We start from the raw sequence: 18323 nt of genomic DNA, 5'->3' as shown, positions 1-18323 counted from the left end.
AATTATTATTATTTTTAAAAAAAAATTAACATTGACAATTTTTTATTTTAAATTTTCTAAATTTTTGGAAAAATCATGGGAAATTTTTTAAACTCTAATTTGTTTAAATATTTTTTAATTGTTCCATATCTGAATCTAAGTACTTGCACCTTTGAATTTTCATATTTTCATTACTCTTCCAAAAATCCCATATTTCGGTATATATTATTTTTAAATGTCATATAAAAATAATAATAAAAACCTACATTCAGTGTCATAATTCCTGTTTCTAATACAAATATAACTACATACAAATTAAATAACACATAAACACAATGTTTTTATTCTTCAACAGGAACAGTCTTGCCAGCTTAGCAATTCTGCTTCCAAGTTCCAATACTAATGCAAGCAAAACTTTATAGTTGACACTTCTTGCAGGCGTATCACATACTTTTTCGACCTTTGAAGCTATATTAAGCATTGAATTTGCAAAGCTTAAAAAAAAACCTATATAATTATAACAAATGTATTAATTCTCACACCTCATTGCTTATTACTAGGATCTTCTGCTATCATGATATTTTGGCTCTTGCAAAGAGTACACCAGCCAAAAGACCTGAAAATAGGTGCATTATACAAGATTAAAAGGAAGATGATAATTTCCAAAACGAAATGTAGAGTGGTTGTGATGAATTACCAAACAAAATGCTGAATAAATTTGATACACTGAGATGAACTTTGAACACTAAAATGCCAGCGATAGAGATCGGAATCTTGTTTAAGGAACCAACAAGACTGTAAAACAGACACAAAAAACTCATGAGACATTGATGGATGGAAAAAGAACTCAAAACAGATAGTAAATATCTGAAAGAATCAACTTTTAGGGTGCGTTTGAGAACGTGTTAATTAAGCCATTCAATAATCTCTTTTTATATGAGGGCTTATCCCATAATTTGACCATAAAATTTCTTGGGGTAAGCTGAAAAATGTTTATTCTGGTAAGTTACAGTGAGAAGCTTATAGGCTGAAAACAGCTTATGGAAGCTATAAACTATTTCCATAAGCTCCTTATAAGCTCTTCAAAACGTACCCTTAGTTGAATACAAGAATGTTTAGGATGTTCACTATAAACTATGGTATCTTTTCTTGTCCCAAGATTTTATCCACAAGAAAACACATTGCTGTGACTTCAAACAAAACCATCCCTCCATTGATTTGTATTGAATTTCAACTGCATCAAATTACCTATATGTTGTTGGGCCAGTTTGATGTAAAAACCACATTGAGGTAAAGCTGATGGAAAGTCCAAGTAGTCCACTAGCTGTTGCAATCACCCAAAACATTGGCAGTTTAACCACGTCGCTGGAAATCAAAGTGAAAATAATTGTGAGGATGCAGAAGAGCTAGTTGAATTTTAAAACAAAGAAACATATTCACTCACGCATGTATTACATAATCCCATTCGCCAAAAAGGAAAATCATGATGATGGCAAAAGGTAAAGAAAGTAGATTGTTCAGCAACACCATTGACACTTCATTAAGAGATCCAGATTTTGTTGACTTCTTAGCTTCATCCATAACCCACCTAAGGGTAAGCTGTCTCAAAAAGGAAAACGTTTCATCAAAGATTAAGATTAAACATAACGGGAATTTGTTCCAAAAAAGGTTCTTATTCTCAAACTTCTCAATCTTAGCATCAAACAAGAAGTCTGTTACAAAATAACAATAACAACAACATGAATTACACGACATTGTTGAGCTCGGTCAAAAGGAAAATTCTCCCAGATATTATTTACCATAAGTCTGTTACAGAATACAGAAAGAAAACCAGAGCTAAATATACATACTGAATAACTTGCAGTAAGAACACAATTGATAAGCTGCCAGGCATAACCAACTGAATCATATGAGAGATCTGTAATACCACCACTGACAGCAGAGATAATCTGTATGAAGTATGAATAAAGAGGGTAAAAAAAGACTTCAAAAACTTATATACTAACACTTCAGAAAGAGTAATAACTATTAAGACCATCAGCATGTTGGTAAATAAATTAGATTGTTGAAGATTTTTTATAGGAAGACACAAAATTTGATGAATAAATCAGACTACCAGCATTTTCTTTTCTGTGATTTCTAAGAGGATGAAACAGCAAACTTCATTCTCCAACTATTCTGACCCTTAAATGTCAGAACAAAGCAATGTTTCACAAACATTGTATTATCAAGGACTAGGAAATAAAATATTAACTTTCCCTTAGTTAAGCAGTGTGAGAATCTGTTGCATACTTACATCTGCATCTTAACATCTCCCATCTTGTTTTACCTTGATTAAAAAAAATGTACAATTTGATAATTTGAACAGAGTTTTACTACTCACGTGCATAAAATTTTCATATGATAAGATATTTTTTAGCCATCCAAGATTTAAATGAGATATAAATATTTTTCAACTTGGGGTCCTAACCAGTTACTAAAATAAAATTTGTCCAAAAATAACAGCATATCAATGATGCAATTCAAGAATGCCATATACCATAAAAAACATTGCTGTCCACACTCTGGAATTCTGACGTTTTTGAAATAAATATAATTCTCCAATTGCTGTTAAGATATTTGTCATGTTCTTGAGAATTGTCACCATGGCAACATTTATGTATTTCAAACTGAAAAGAAAAATGAACCAGAAGACATTAAGTGTAGGTAGGAGCAGCACAAGATATACGATCATTGACTACAAGACTGAGCAGTGGAAAGAAAATTGACAAAAAGCAAAGTTTATTCTATACCTATACATGCCTGAGACAAGCATGCCAATAAATATCACATTGACAGGGATCCAGACCCTGATCAGCCTCCAGCTGAGTTTTTCAATCGAAATTCTATGAGAAAGAGCCAGCAAAACAACAACCAGAGTACTGATGAAGTTCTGCAAAATACAAGGCAGAATAAAGATCTCATTCTGATTGATTTTGCATTGAAATTATCATTCTTAAGAATTATAGTCTGATTAGAACCTTTTGCCATCATTTAATACTCTCATGGAGCAAAATGAAGGACATAAACTAACTTACTTGATAAAACATCAATGATATTCCTGCATTGAAATTGTAACCTGATAAAACAATTTTGTTGAGCATTATCATAGAGCAAGAAGAAACACAGTAAGCTGCTCCAGAGATAAGAGGAGAGCTTTTAGTTGATCCATGCAAACGATGGCTTTCCTCCCCATCAAGAAGACTAACACTATCACCAATGCTAGCCTTATTTGCTTTCAGAAATCTGCTTGTAAAGGTAAATGTGTTTTACATTTTACTTAAGTACCATTTTGATTAAAAAAATGAATAATCATAATATTATATGGTTAAAACGTAAAACATGCACCCCAAAGGCCCATAATTTAAACAAGAATTTTCACCCATCCAAGAACTAAAACAAAATATCACAGAACAATTTAGTGAAATATTTTTTAAAAAATGAGAAAATTACACTGACATCCCTTGAGGTTTAATTGGGTAAAACCTCAGGGGAGGTCAATGTAGTTAGCCCTTAAAAACTGATACAAAAATGAAATTTGACTCGTGAAACTTAGAAGAACAGAATAGTAATGAAAGCACAGAAAGGGAAATGCATCAATAAATAGATATAAGCCACAGAGGTGTAATTCAATTAAAAAAAAGGATTTTTAAGAATAACAAATGTGGAAAAGAAGATTTGTTCCACACCTATCGTTCAAAGCTCGGCGCTCCATGTTTGTTGCGAAGTTGTTGATTGACGTCTTTCCTTGCTCACGAATTCCACTAAAAATTGTTTGCACTGCATTCTCCTTATTATCTAGAGACATTCTTGAAGCTATGGTGGTGCTTAACCCTGGTTCTTCAGAGTTACGCTGGGTAACAATCTCTAATTTAAAATCAGATGACATTGACATATTATAAACCTGAAAGTAGGGAAAAGAGACAAACAAAACAGAAAAGAAGGAACAGTTACTTATTCCAACTTTACAAGACTAAAGATAAAGAAAATAACAAATTCAAGGAAAACATACAAAAAGATAAAAATATGTTGAGCAAAAAGACTAAAAATCACACTCCAACCAAATGAAACTTTGAAAGTGATGTTTAAATTCATGTTTCGCATTGAACCCAATATCCTGAATAAAAAATATAGCAAACAGAAATCATCTAATGTGTCATGCAATTCTTACCAGCTACAGTTAAGAACAAAAGTCATGATGAAAGGAAAACGGCAATTCAGCAAAAAGGAACAAGCAAACATAAAAGAACAACGTTAGCACCAAAGAAACAAAAAACCATCAACAACACAAACAAAACAGCAGCAACAACAGACAAAAGCTCAAAAACCAACGAGAAAAAAGTGGCTCACCGGATAACTATCTCAAACACAGTGTCCACGGCGTGATCATCCACAAAGATACAAACTTGAGCTAAATGGAGAATACCCAAATGAAGATAAATTGACAAAAACTTCAAAATCTCCCTGGGAAACAGAAGAACAGCGCCTACCCAGTTGCGAAAAAGGGGAAATCAGAGCATAAAGTGGGAAATGTCGAAACTTTTTGAAGAACACGCAAAGAGAGAAAGCGCACTTTAAGTAGAATAATGGAGATGGAGCGGATTCCGAGGGCTTCAAAGTCAAAGAGATTGAAGCTGCCATGCCCATGGAATTGGCTTGAAGAACAAGTAAGCGAACTGGAATTAGAGAAAAGAAAAGATGGGTTTTGCGTATGAATGTGAGGTTTTCGAGGGGTTTTGTTTAATCGAAATTTTGGAGCGAACATGGCATGTGTCAGCATCTCGTTCACAACCTGTTCAAATTTCTCAATTTTGTTATCTCATTTTTACTTTTATTTTTAATTTTTAATAAATTTTCTAGACTAGAATCCTTAAGATGCTTGCTAATAAAATGTTTAGGTAATTTTAATCAATCTTCCATTGGTTTATTAATTAAAGATAAAAATTTAATAAAAATTACATTAAAATATTCGAAATATTTACACACACAAATAATCAAACATATATTTTGAAATGTGTTGTTATCTTGGCTCTTTTCAAAATATATCTAGCTATCCAGACTAGTTTAGCTTAGTTTTAGTTTAATCTATGGTAAGTCACTGTGAGTTGCTCTTCATTTTCTTTCGTTTTCGTACAATTTTTTTTATGCAATCTTATAAAATGATGAGAATTATTGTGAATTAGAGTTGATAAACAAAATTATATGAATCATTACTATTAAAAATACATAAATTAAAAATATTTTTTTAAAAGGTTATCAACGATTTTATTATTAGATGAATTTACAGATATATTAAAGTCATCTATAATTTTTTAAAGTAAATTAATATAAAAAATTTAATTAAATAAAGTATAGAAAAAATATTCATATGTAACAATTAATTTATTTTTGTTACTTGTATAATTATTTCTTCTTATTTCTAAATATCACATTAATTTATTTGTAAATGGGTCATTATAATTTCGTCTTTGTAACAAAATATGCAAACTTTCAAACAATAAAAAAAGAAGCATTTCCTTATATATTAATACCTAATAAAAAAAAAGCATTTCTTTCACGCAAAATCAATATATTATATAAAAAATATATTAATAAATAAATTATAAACATACATATTACAATCTTAAAAAATTTTAAAGCGTATCATTTTGTAACTTTACAGTAGACATATTTTACTATATTCTTAAACAATTAAGAGAATGATCTCTACACCCATCCTCTAATCCTACAACTCTATCTTAGAAATTATAAGTCTTTATTATATATAAAAAAAACTAAATTAATTAAAAATTAGAGTATTGTAGAAAGGATACAATAATGCAATTTGTTTTCAAAATGGACACTCTAACTGGTGACAATAGGTAAAAAACTAAAGATGGTAGAGAGAAATAGGAAAAAAAAATAGAAAGTGAGAAAGAAAGAAAAAAAAACACGGTTTTAATTTATTTTGTATGTTACAATCAAATTTTTCTATTTATAATTTCATTAAATGTAGTTACATGTAGAAAAATTTGTTTGTAACGAGTTATATAAAAAGACAAAATTATGTTATAAAAATTCATCATAATTCTTGCCTTAATTTTAAAATGCAGGTAAAAAATTTTATTTATAATTTTATTTGTGATATTATGCATTAAATAACGGGCATTTATAAATAAATTTTAATAATAAATTTTTATGTCAATTTTATAGATAAATTTACCTAAAAGTAATATTAAAAAAAAAATTTAATTTATTATCTGTAAATTTGTTTATAATACAAACTAAAAAATTTGCCGATAAAATTTGTTTGTAATTTATGTGTTTCTGGTAGTGCATTCTGAAATCAGCTTATTAAGAGAAAAAAAAATGTAACTAAATGAAGATTATTCTAAGCCTTGTAACTTGATTGTGCTTTATGATCCAACGCCTTGGAATCAGTGATGTTTGTAACTCTTGAACTTCCTTTTAGGCAAAATATAAAGACTCGGAAGGGATCAGTGTGTGATTATAATGCATTTCCATTCCCAATTAATGATTGAATTTTCTATAAATTTGAGTTATAAAAGTGTTATTGAATATTTTTTTATTGTGTGATTGATATTGCAATGCTACTTAATAATCATAATGAACTAATTAATGGTGATATTGACATAAATTTGACTTATTTTTCTATTGTAAGTCATTATTATATATTTAAAATCATTAAAAGGCTATAAAACAATTTCATCCATTTTTTTCCCTTTAACCATCACATGCAAAAAAAAAATAAAAATTGGGATTTGAAAAGTTTAATTGAGAAATTAACAAATTGCAAGAGGTGATAACTTTAACCAGATATATACTACACTTTGTACGAATGTGATTTATGAGTTTATATAATAAGTAATAGTTTATTTTTAATTATTAGCCATTCAAAATATATTAATAATACTATTAGGAATTTAATTTTAATGCATTGTTAGTATAAAAAAATTACATAATCATTCAAACAGAATACATGTTAGGTATATTTTTAAAATTAATTATTGCAAAAATAAATCATTTTCTTTAATATAATAATTTATAACTGTATAACAGTATACAAATATGTACATATTAATGAATTTTAATTAAATTCTAATATTAAATCATTTTTATTTTAACAAATAAATCATTATCAATTATGTTAAAAATGAAAAGCATTAATTTAGTATTTATTCAATAGAAATTAGTATATTAAAAATTATGGTGTCAAATAAGTTGCTCAAATAACATCAATAAGTCAATTTTCAATTTATAAATTGAAAAATAATTACAGATACAGACACACATTAAGATTCAAAGGACTAAAAAAGGTTAAAGTATTCCATTTTTTTTTTTGACTCATAATGTGTTCAAAATTCATATTATTGTCAAATTAAAAATATTAAATGTAATAAATATTTTTCCAATTATAGCCTCACCTAAAAAAATTAAAAGAATGTGAAGGTAATTTTTTTATTTTATTATCTTCTATTTAATTTAATTAGAGCAGGTAAAAATTGGTTACTCAGCTGATTCAAACTGGCCTACACAATCTTAAGCTAGTTGGAAAAAAAAATCCAGATATACATACACTGAATTTTGTATGTATAATTATTAGTTATTCAACCAATATATAAAAAAATTATATTATCAATCAATTAAAATGTTTCTTAAATATAATATTTAAATTAACTATTATAAAATAAAATAAAATAATTTTACTAATATAATATTTTAAGTCCCAGATTTAATTCATAGTAAAAATTAAAATTAAAATAAAAATCCTCTTACATTTTACAAATTCAGTTCAATCTAGTTTGACAAGGCCCATTTGAGGGAAGAAGATATGGATACATCCTTGTTCCGATCCAACAAGGTTCTATGAACTACAAACACAAACCGAGTGACAGTTCACTGCAAACAAGGACATTTCTAATAATTTATACTTGTTCTTGTCAAAATTTCTTGAAACTCTTCAATTTATACATTGAATTTACTCTCTGTATTTCCTTCTTTTTCTTCATCCTCTCCCAAGAAGATAAAACAAAAAATACTTGAGATATAGCTTTTCAAAATCAAGGTTTTAATTAGAGAGATGCTCTAATCAAGTGGTTGAGAGAGCAAATCAAACCTAAAAGCTCTTCTTATAACAAGAAATTTATCAGTCAAATACAGAAAAACCCAACACATGCATGATACTTCAAAATCAACGTTTCAATTATAGCTTGCTTCAACTACTAGTTGAGATAGCAAATCAAACCAAAGTGTTTTCCTTATAATAAGAAACAAACAAGTCATTGCAAATAAAAATGAAAATTTTAAGCATCTTTTGCCATTTGAGAGTCGCTTTTTATCTCTTGAGACGTTTGGGGTCATTCAGAAAGAAACAATCAAGCATACTAACAAAAGGTTAGTTAAATAAAACTTATATAGTCATACAATTTCTAAACTTTAACAAGCTGAAAATTTTCACAATCTTCACATTAAAAAGCTATCCAATTACCAAATAATCACATGACAAGCAATGGGTACCATTTCTATGTTTGAATGAACCCACTATGCTATCTGCCCCTCATCACAAACTGAAAATTAAAGAAAATCACAAAGAGAAAGGCAACCCTAATAACACAACCAAAAGGTATTCACCTCAACACACACTTACATCCAACACATTTCAATTTCTATACTAAGTAGTGTCAATTCAATGCACACTTTTTTGTGCACAATGATCCAATAACCATCATTATGTAAAAAGTAAAAAAGCATCTCTTAGCTACAAAATACTTAACCAAATTAAAATTACAACCCACCATCATGACCGTTGGATCAATCTCACATAATAATCATTCATCACACACTATACACAATGACAAAGCAAGGAAGCACAGCCCTAGGATTAAACACCAACAGCTCCTCCTCATCAAGGCGTGTGTAAACTCCACTCTCTCCACGCGCCATCACCGAATCAAAACCCCCATCCTCCTTTTCCACGTCATCAGAATCGGATCCAACCCGACCCGCAATTACCCGACACACTAGCATGGCCCGCTTCACGTTCATGAAGCGAAACTCACGCTCCACGTCATCAGGAATTGACACATGTGCACGCCAGCTGGTGGACAGCGTGGAAATTCCATCAAGCTTAGGAGAAAACCCTGATTTTATGATACCACAAATATTACAAAATTGCTGTGAACAAATCGAAGAATCCCCATTTTGTCCCAATTCGCATAAGAACGTGGCACAGTGGAAACGCATGAGCTCGTTGCCGTCGGCGATGCACCGCTCGTCACGGCGGCGCGTGAGGGTGCCATGGCGCGTGGCCTTGGATTTCACGCTCTCGCGGTATTCCTCGAACTTGGAGAGGATCTTGGGGCTGTTGTGGATCTTTAGGATTCGTGTTACGCGCGGAAACTCCTTGGTTTCGGGCCAACCCGACTTGAATATGATTTGGACAATGTTGTGACCCGGGTCCGATCCGGTTAGCTCCGAAACGGCGTGTTTTGTGGATTGGTGTTGTTCGAGGAACTGGGGTTTCTGAAAGATCTCGCCGCACGCGGTGCAGGGGAAGATGTCGTTGCGGAGAGGGAAGAAGAGGTTGTTGTCGGCGGAGATATCGGATTCGGGGCACGGCCCAGTTGGTTTTTTGCGTTGAAGATCCGGAGAAAACAGGTCGGGTTGTGTTAGAGAAATGAGCGATTGGTGGGAGGTTCTTGCGGTGGTTAAGGAATTCGCGGCGGCGGCGGCGGAGACGGTGGTGTTGGCGGTGGATTGTGGGGATGATTGGGCGGTGGCGGTGGTGGTTTTACAGGACTTGGTGGAAAAGAGGTGTTTGATGAAATGCCAAGAAGATGAAAGTGCTTTGTGGGTTTTGAATTTGGGGTGGGAAGGAGAAGAGGGTTGGGATAAAGGTGAGATTTTTCGTTTCTTTGACTGCGGCGCGTGGCGGTTGTCTTGTTTTCCGGCGGCAGTGGAGGTGGTGGTGGTGAAGATGAAGCAGCCAAGGTGGACAAGAAGGATGAGAAGATAGAGGAACTTGTTGAAGAAGGTGGCAATGGATGCCATAAGTTGTGTGTGCCAAAAATAGAATCTTTTGTGCTCTCTCTCTCTCTGTCTATATCTTTGTGGATTTGTAGTCACAGCTAGCTATGAGGGCAATGCATGGTGGTGAATGGGGTGATCTTGGTTGTTCATTTCATTGCAAGTGATCAGTGAGAGGAACATGCATGAGTTAGTCACTGATGGGGTGAAGAAGGTGAGAAGGAAAGTAAACAGAGAAAGGGAAGAAAAAAGAAAGAAAGAAACAATGCAAAAGGAAGATTGATAGGTGAGGTTATAGGGTGTGGGGGCATTAGAAGAAGAAAGAATAAAGATAAAGACTATAAAGAGTAGTTGGAACGCAACTTCATTGTGTTAACTTAGCATTGATCTCTTTCTCTCTCTTTCTTATTATGTGCCTGTGTTGTGTCCCATATAGAGATTATTAATATTATTTGAGGAAGAGGGGTTTGGGGTGTGAGTGGAAGAAGCTTAAGGACACTGTTGTGTTGATGACGTACAATCTTTAACCGAAAGTAACGCTCTGTTATTCTACACTTTCCTAGTTTCCATTGCTAATTTCCCCTTCAATTCAGGATAGAAAGTGATTCTCTTGCTATCTGGTGGCACACGGTTAAGCAATTATGAAGCAAAAACTCAACTCAATTTTACCTCTTCTATGGAAATTGGAACAACCATTGACGTGGATAAGCAATTATGAAGCATTAAATTAGCTCGAGTACACTTCATCCACAATAATGAGATTCGTGTGTGAGTAAGAATTAAACTACTGTAAAAGCACAATAGGGTGCTAAATATTGAGATGGAGTATTAGCTATGCAACAATTTGATGAATGAGTTGTCTTTGTTAATGTCACATATGGTCATGTTTAGATTGATGTTGAGTTAACTTATTTTATTATTTTTTAAATATATTTTAATATTCATAATTATAGCAATTTTGTGTTTGCTAGTTTTTTTAAAATTTATTTAATATCTATTTTTTTGTTAGCTACATAGTTAACGTCTATTGATATATATATAATAATAAATTTATTTTTAAAAATAACATTTTAAATTTGAAGCTCAACATAACTCTCAAATACCAAAAATTTAGGACAAAAAAGTTGATAATGTTGAATTTATAGCAAACTATTAAATCTTTTCACCATTAGCTTACATTCAAAATTCTCATAATGTTTTGCTTATAAATGTTTTCAACACAAATTAATTGAATGGACAGTTTTCTGTATTTTTGAAGAATTATGACAATGTCAAATCAAGGTGAGAAAGATGCAATTAATTTTAAACCCCTAAAAATATGAGTCCTGCGGAAGTGTTAAATGTGCTGTTGTGTATATTTTCTCCAAAAATAACTGTACCTTAATTTTATGAAAAATAAATAAACAAATCAATCAATTATACTGATAATAAAAGACATCCCTTCCCATGTCTTTGATACAAATCATAAATGATTGGCCATCCTTTAAATAGTTCATTGCACTGTTGCAATTTAATTAGCAATTCTACTTTTTGGTAGCACATAGAAAAACTAACGAGATTGTGGATCACAAATTTATTTATTATTAAGTTGGAATATTTGATTATCAATAGTCTTTTCATTCAAAACTTTACACAATTACACAAACAACTCTATTGGAGTTTAGTTTAGAGCAGGGCCACTTTCCAATAAGACCTCGTTTTTAATGGAAAAAATTCTTTCATAATAATTTTGTCTCTGTGCATCTAAAATAACTTGGAGGCATTTGGCAAGAAAATATAAAAAAAATTTCAACACAATTTATAAAATATAAAATATTTAGAACAAATCACAAATTACTATTAATATTCAATCATGGTTGGAGGGAAAATCTAGTCCAAAAAAACTAATAAAAACATACAACAGATTTCTTTCATTTTTCTCTTTTTATTGATTGGTTGTTTTACAAAAGACAATTGTAATACTTTACATTTTTAATAGCATATTTGAGGTATAAGAATTATAAAAGGTCAGCATTTTAGTGTTAAAAGAGATTTAAAAGTTTACCTTTTTGTATAACCAATAAATATTATAAATATGTTAAAACAAAAATTGTGGGTAACATGTAATTTACAGTTTTAAACCCGGAATGTGTAGCTAGTTAAGAATTCAGAATAATTAATTACAAAGAACATGAATGCAATCCCAGACATGCAAGACAATGATGTCAGGATTGACATCTTAAGAAGGCAACAAATCATGTTTGCCATGTGAATATCATAAGAATTTTACTCAAGATTGTGATCCATGCAATGCAGATTCTTCAGCTAGCATCTTTGGCTAAGCATAGGAGAATTTTCTAACTCATGTTAATAATAATAATAATAATAATTTCCAACATATATATGACACCAACGTGAGTATCTCACGTGGAGAGTTGCTGAGGAAGCGGTTGATCCACTTGGATAACAATTTCTTATCACAAATCAAATATGAAAAATGTTAATCAAATACACTAATTAAAGAATCAACATAAAACTACTTTATTTGAAAACATAAAAATACACTTTTATAATCTTTAATATATTTTAACATAACTTATAGTAAAATTTTATTATTTATGAACTTTTTAAACTAATTCCATGACCCATAAAATATATAGTTAAGTTGCTATTAATTAATTATTGTTTAGAGGTAGCTTAAATGAAATAGCATTACAATTAATCCGTTTCTTAAGGAGAATCCAAAGTGAGCACTTGAGTTTGTCTAGTCCTTTACATAAATTTCCTTTTAAAGATTCGAGAGTACACACATGACTTTGTCTCTTAGTGCCCATTTTCTGATTTAAGTGCTTAACTTATCACCCTTTAACGCTCTTTTGGGATTGTAATAAATAAAGCTAAATGGTGTCTATTACAATGTATTTATACTGCTTCACAAACTCATTTGCATGCTTCTTATTGAGATTTGTACTATGCAGTGTCTTTGGCTCACAGACAAATGTTCCTGTCCGTTAAGGACGTTGAAGCACGTGAGAATGAGATAAGCCACTTTGTCATTAACTACAAGACACCTTAGAGGGAACTGTTTTTAAGGTTTTATTTCTCTGCTTCAATTTTAGTGCCTTATGTTCTGCTTCTGCCCAATGATATATGTAATGTATAAGGTGGGCTATCATTTGAGACCATGAATGAAACCAAGGGCTCATAATAGAGAAGTAAATTTCATTAAGATAGTGATTGTTATTAAATTCAATATAATATTAGTTTTTATTTTATTAGTATTTTATATATATATATATTTTTAAATATAATAAGTAAAATAGTTATACTAATCAAGTTGTTTAAAGATTAAATAAAGATTAACTAATAAAAGATAAATTGAAAATTATTACATAATTCTAATAAAATATTCAATTCTTTAATTTGTGTGTTTTTTTATTTAAAAAATAAGTCAAAACAGAAAACTCTCTAATCGTATGTATAAAAAAATTTCACTAATATTTTTTTTATCTAAAATATAAAAAAAAGGACATATTTTCAGATACATTAATTATTAAAATATTTATATGCTTTTATTTATTATGAGATTTATATTTACAAGACACTTATCTATTACTCATAGAAATGGTGACAATACATTTCAAAAAAATATTTTTAATTATTAGTTAAAATTTATTAAAAATTATATATTTATGATAAAAAAAATATTAAATTAAATGTAAGAAAAAGTAAAACTTATATAATTTTTAATAAATTTCAACTAATAGTTAATAATGTGTCATAAAAAGTATATTATTAAAATTCCTCTTATCCATATAAGTAGATATATACATCCATTTAATATATAAATATCAATTTGATTATTTATTAGTATAAATATTTTTGAAATGTTAAATTTATGATATATATTAATTTTTATAAGAAGAGACTAATTCCATAAGAACATGTTTCAAATCATAAAAAAAAGTACATTATTATAATTTTTAATAATTTAAAAAAAAAAGTTAACTAGTATTTGAAAGATATTAGTTAGCAAATTTTCAGATTTTTATTATTTTATCTCAATGTTCCCAAAATTACTAAGGCCATCCATCTATATCTTTAGCTGAATACTGATGTAGGAGTGAGATTCTCTAGTGCTGGAGAGATACAAAAACAAAAGACAGAAACTGCTATTAGTTTGGAAATAGTAAAATGTTAACCACTTTTGAAACAATTTCTCTTTATAAACGCTAGCTGTAGAAGCTGAATGGTAAAATAACGCAGTAAATGATGACTTTATCATATGGTTTTGTTCAAACACGGCTCAATAATATCCACAATTCCAGTCCCTATCGTCCTTTCTATCATCTGTTGAATACAAGCAGCACGTGAAGGAATAGGAGATCAGAGAAACATGATCAGTTTCAAATACATCATCTGTTTAAATTTATTGTAAAACTTGTGTAACTATATTGTATTATAATAATAGATTTTGTTTAAACACTTCTAATGCACATTTTGTTGTGAAGGCTAAACCAAATATATATAATATGGAGACTTTTTATGTCTCTTTTTTGTTTTAAATTATATAGATAATATTGCATGATAACAAAAACGAAATATCATTTACACAAACTTAATTTTTAATAACTAAGGAGGATTATATATAAATTTAATTTTTTTTAGTAAGGGCCACCATCAACTAAGGGCCAATTAATCTCATGTGATATATTCTTTGACAAGATTAATAGTCCAAATCAATTGATGTACAACATATGAAGAAACACCATCAATGGACTCTATCCCACAACATTTTTGTGCACAATTATCAGTTGAAAAATTAATTTTCTTAATTTGTTCTAATAAAACAATATATGTTCTCATTCTAATAAAAAAATTTGACTGAGGTTAATTTTAGCATATATCTTAATTATGTTTAACAGTTTAAAATTATTTCTATCAAAATTAATTTTATCCAACTTTAAAAGTAGAAAGTTGAGAAAAGCTTGACATTCCGTGTCTTCCTCTGGCTCTGATTATCTGAGGGATGCGTTTCTATTTTTTAGTGACACATCTTGGAACTTGAACTTGAACTTGATTACTGTATAAACTTGTAACTTAAGCATCAACTAGATCAGACCAGTGAGTTTCCTTCTATATTATATAACCAAATAGCCAATTTAATCAGAACTTCAATGCGCTTAAACCTTAAGTCACTGACATAATCATGGTATGATCACCTGAATGTAATGGACATGCTTCAGAATTTGAAGCCTCAATTTCAGATTTACAAGATTGAGATTGTAATAACTATTTGGCCACAACATCAAGTAATCATAATTTTTTTAATGATTGCTGTTGATTCAAATTTTTTTTTACACATAATAAAATTTGAATTTATAGAACTTTCTGCTAAATAAATCGATCACATGTAATAAAACTTCACATCCGTGCACTAATTTTTCAAGTCGTAGTTATCATATAAATTTTAAATTAAACCGAGAAGTGTTGTGTCAGAAACTTTGAATCACATAAAACATGAAGCAAATAGCCATAAATGGCTATGTACATTTAAGATCAATTTTGCTTTCTGGAAATTATGGCTATGTACATTTAAGATCAATTTTGCTTTCTGGAAATTATACTAAAGGATGTTTGAGAATTGTGGAGGGATATTTCAGAAAGAAATGATCGGTGTGTATAAATTCTTTTACTTTAACAAAAGATTCTTAATTTCATATTTTTTAAAATAAAAAATGAAACAACCCTTCAATTGGGGAATGACCTTGTAAAGCTAGTAATAATTGTTAAATGTATGTTTCTTTGACAATTTTCCATTTTACATTTATCCTGGGAGGCCTGTTGTGTTTTTCATGATGAAAGTGGGCTCCATAGAGACAAGGATTTCCATGTGGGCCACATGATATGATCTAGGTTCTGTAGTTTTGTCCCTGATGTGGGTCCAAGTGATCTTCTTTTTACTTAGTTGATCTAGAAATGTCTCTTGTTTATTGAAGCATGCCCCTTGATTTGTGATATTTATGTCTTACATTATATTAGTATGGCCTGGCCATTGTATTTTGATGAGTCCTAAAAGCTTTTGAGTACCTTATTTGACTTTCATTTTGGTGGATTTGACTCTCACAGTAAATATTAACGGTTGGTTTAGAGAATTAGAAAAAGGGTAATTTTGCTCTTGTCGAAATAGAGGCTATAGGCTTTTTAACAATTATTGCTCTATGTCCAAGTTATTCCTAGTGAGCATTTATTTCTCTTGTTAAATCAAACTAGAATCATGCTGTCACAAAAACTAAAGTGGAATGTGTTCGGATAAACACAAGCATCATTAGTTGAAAAATGACTTTCTAGTGTCACAACATTTATTTTTCTCAAAAAGTATTAATATGGGGAATGCAGATATAATTTTTCATTGGATTAGACTGTTTTATTTCTCAACCTGATCAAAATTGCGGAAACCTAATCCTACCACACCTAAAACAATTTAAAATAAAACCCAACACCAAGAAAATCAAGGAAGAATCTCAATTTTGATACGGTATGCTTTAACAATAGGTCTATATACATTGTTAAAACATCACATTTAAGACAAGTTAGGTGGGCACTAATTTTATCTATTGAACTAAGCTACAAAATACAAGCATATAATTCTCCAAGATTTTAGAACAATTTTCGTTGTCAATTTTTGATTAAAAAAAAAAAGAATCATTCTGGTTTGTATTCAAGTTTATAAGACATACAGTCCCTGGGTGGATTAAAAGCAACTGAAACTTTGTTAATCTGTTAAACCATTAGTGGCTCTGACTTTGACCACATGGTTGACTGATGAAGAGGACATAAAAAGGGTCTGAACAAAAAAGCAAGAGTCCACTATATAGGCAGTTAAAAAGAGTTTTGATTAATTGGTTCTCTCTAATGGCCTTTAAGGACAGCACAATAAAGCTTTTTACATGTTCTCTTCTTTTTCTTTCTTTATTGTTCATAGACTAAGAGAAAGCTGCCGACAGTGTGGTCACATAGGTTATGGCATATGATACAACCACTTTCATTTTGTAACAACTATCCTTGTTATTTTTGTTTCTGTGTGGACGAAAACATGATAATTTATCAGAATGTTACTATATATTGATCCCACTTTCTAACAGTTTAACAATGAAAATGAAATCTCCAAACTCCAAATATCTCTAGTGAATAATTCTTCTTGATTTAGGGGTTGTCATGACACTTTCAACATTTAAGTTTTAATGTTAATTGGTATTGTATTAATATGATGTTGTTATTAGAGCATTTGTGATCAAGTAATTAATATAAGGGTAGCTTAAAGTTTTAAAAGAGTTAAGAATACAACATCCCACTTAAACTTCTAAATGAAAGAACCATAAAATCCAATCTAAAATGAAATGGAACTTGACACCCCCACTAAGAAAAAGCAAGTTAGGCTCAAAATCAAGTAAATTTTTACCACTCGACACTTGCGCAGCATAATTTCCAGACATTTGGTTTTGTTGTGTAAATACATAAACACAAGAATGATGAAACATAAACTAAGTTCATGATTTCTAGAATAAGGAATAGAAAATGTCTCACCAACATTTGCGTCCCCATGTCAAGTGACTTTATTCACAACCCCTAATCAATAGAGAAAAGCATGCTCTTATCTGTTGATCAATATCCATGTTATTAGGCAGCTTTAATTGTGGCTTCAATCTTCGTAGTCACAACTTACATACAATAAAGAAAGCTCCACTAAGATCTTACTGATATAGGGTACATTTTACAATCTAATTAAATAGTTTCTTATGGAGGAATACACCGTATAAAATTTTGTAGAATGTTACATAAATATACACCATAATCATTTTTTTTTTCTTATTCACATTATTTTATATCAATAAATGTGTACGGTCTACTTTGACCCGACCCCATGCCATTTTCTAAAGGGTCCTCTAATTGATAACATGAATGAGAATTGAATATTCCTAGTACTCTTTTCCAAAAGAGAAGGCGGTAAAACATGCTTTAGAGGTAATCTTTGTGTTTCACAACTACCCCACAACCAAATTGAAACTCTCATCTTCTTGCTAGTGATAATTGATTGCCACTCATTATTGGCATTTTCTGACACAACATGGTGAACCTGCACGAGTTTGTGTGATTTAAATGGGTAGTTTATGCTAGCAGTTGTCGTGAATATGATGGATGGCACTTGGCACAAGTTAGACCCCACAGGAGCTACAAATTTTCTAATTTAGCAGAAGATGATAATTGACATATTGGTAACTATTTCATGCACTCCTTTG

At 30.3% G+C, this 18323-nt stretch overlaps 1 protein-coding gene and 1 pseudogene across 1 annotated transcript; both read right to left on the bottom strand.

Annotated features, from left to right (window-relative positions):
• Positions 1 to 551: 551 nt before the first annotated feature.
• LOC113851360 lies at positions 552 to 2811 on the bottom strand (annotated as a pseudogene).
• Positions 2812 to 8853: 6042 nt separating this feature from the next.
• On the bottom strand, positions 8854 to 10235 carry LOC113851448. The gene has a single exon (XM_027481935.1). The coding sequence runs from the start codon at positions 10066 to 10068 to the stop codon at positions 8854 to 8856; it is 1215 nt and encodes a 404-aa protein (XP_027337736.1). The 5' UTR covers positions 10069 to 10235.
• Between the last annotated feature and the right edge of the window lie 8088 nt (positions 10236 to 18323).

The sequence above is a fragment of the Abrus precatorius genome, unplaced genomic scaffold (assembly GCF_003935025.1).
Source record: "Abrus precatorius isolate BTA unplaced genomic scaffold, Abrus_2018 Scaffold9, whole genome shotgun sequence".
Lineage (NCBI taxonomy): Eukaryota > Viridiplantae > Streptophyta > Magnoliopsida > Fabales > Fabaceae > Abrus > Abrus precatorius.
The sequence above is the reverse complement of the archived record's forward strand: the minus strand, read 5'-3'. Positions and strand labels throughout refer to the sequence as shown.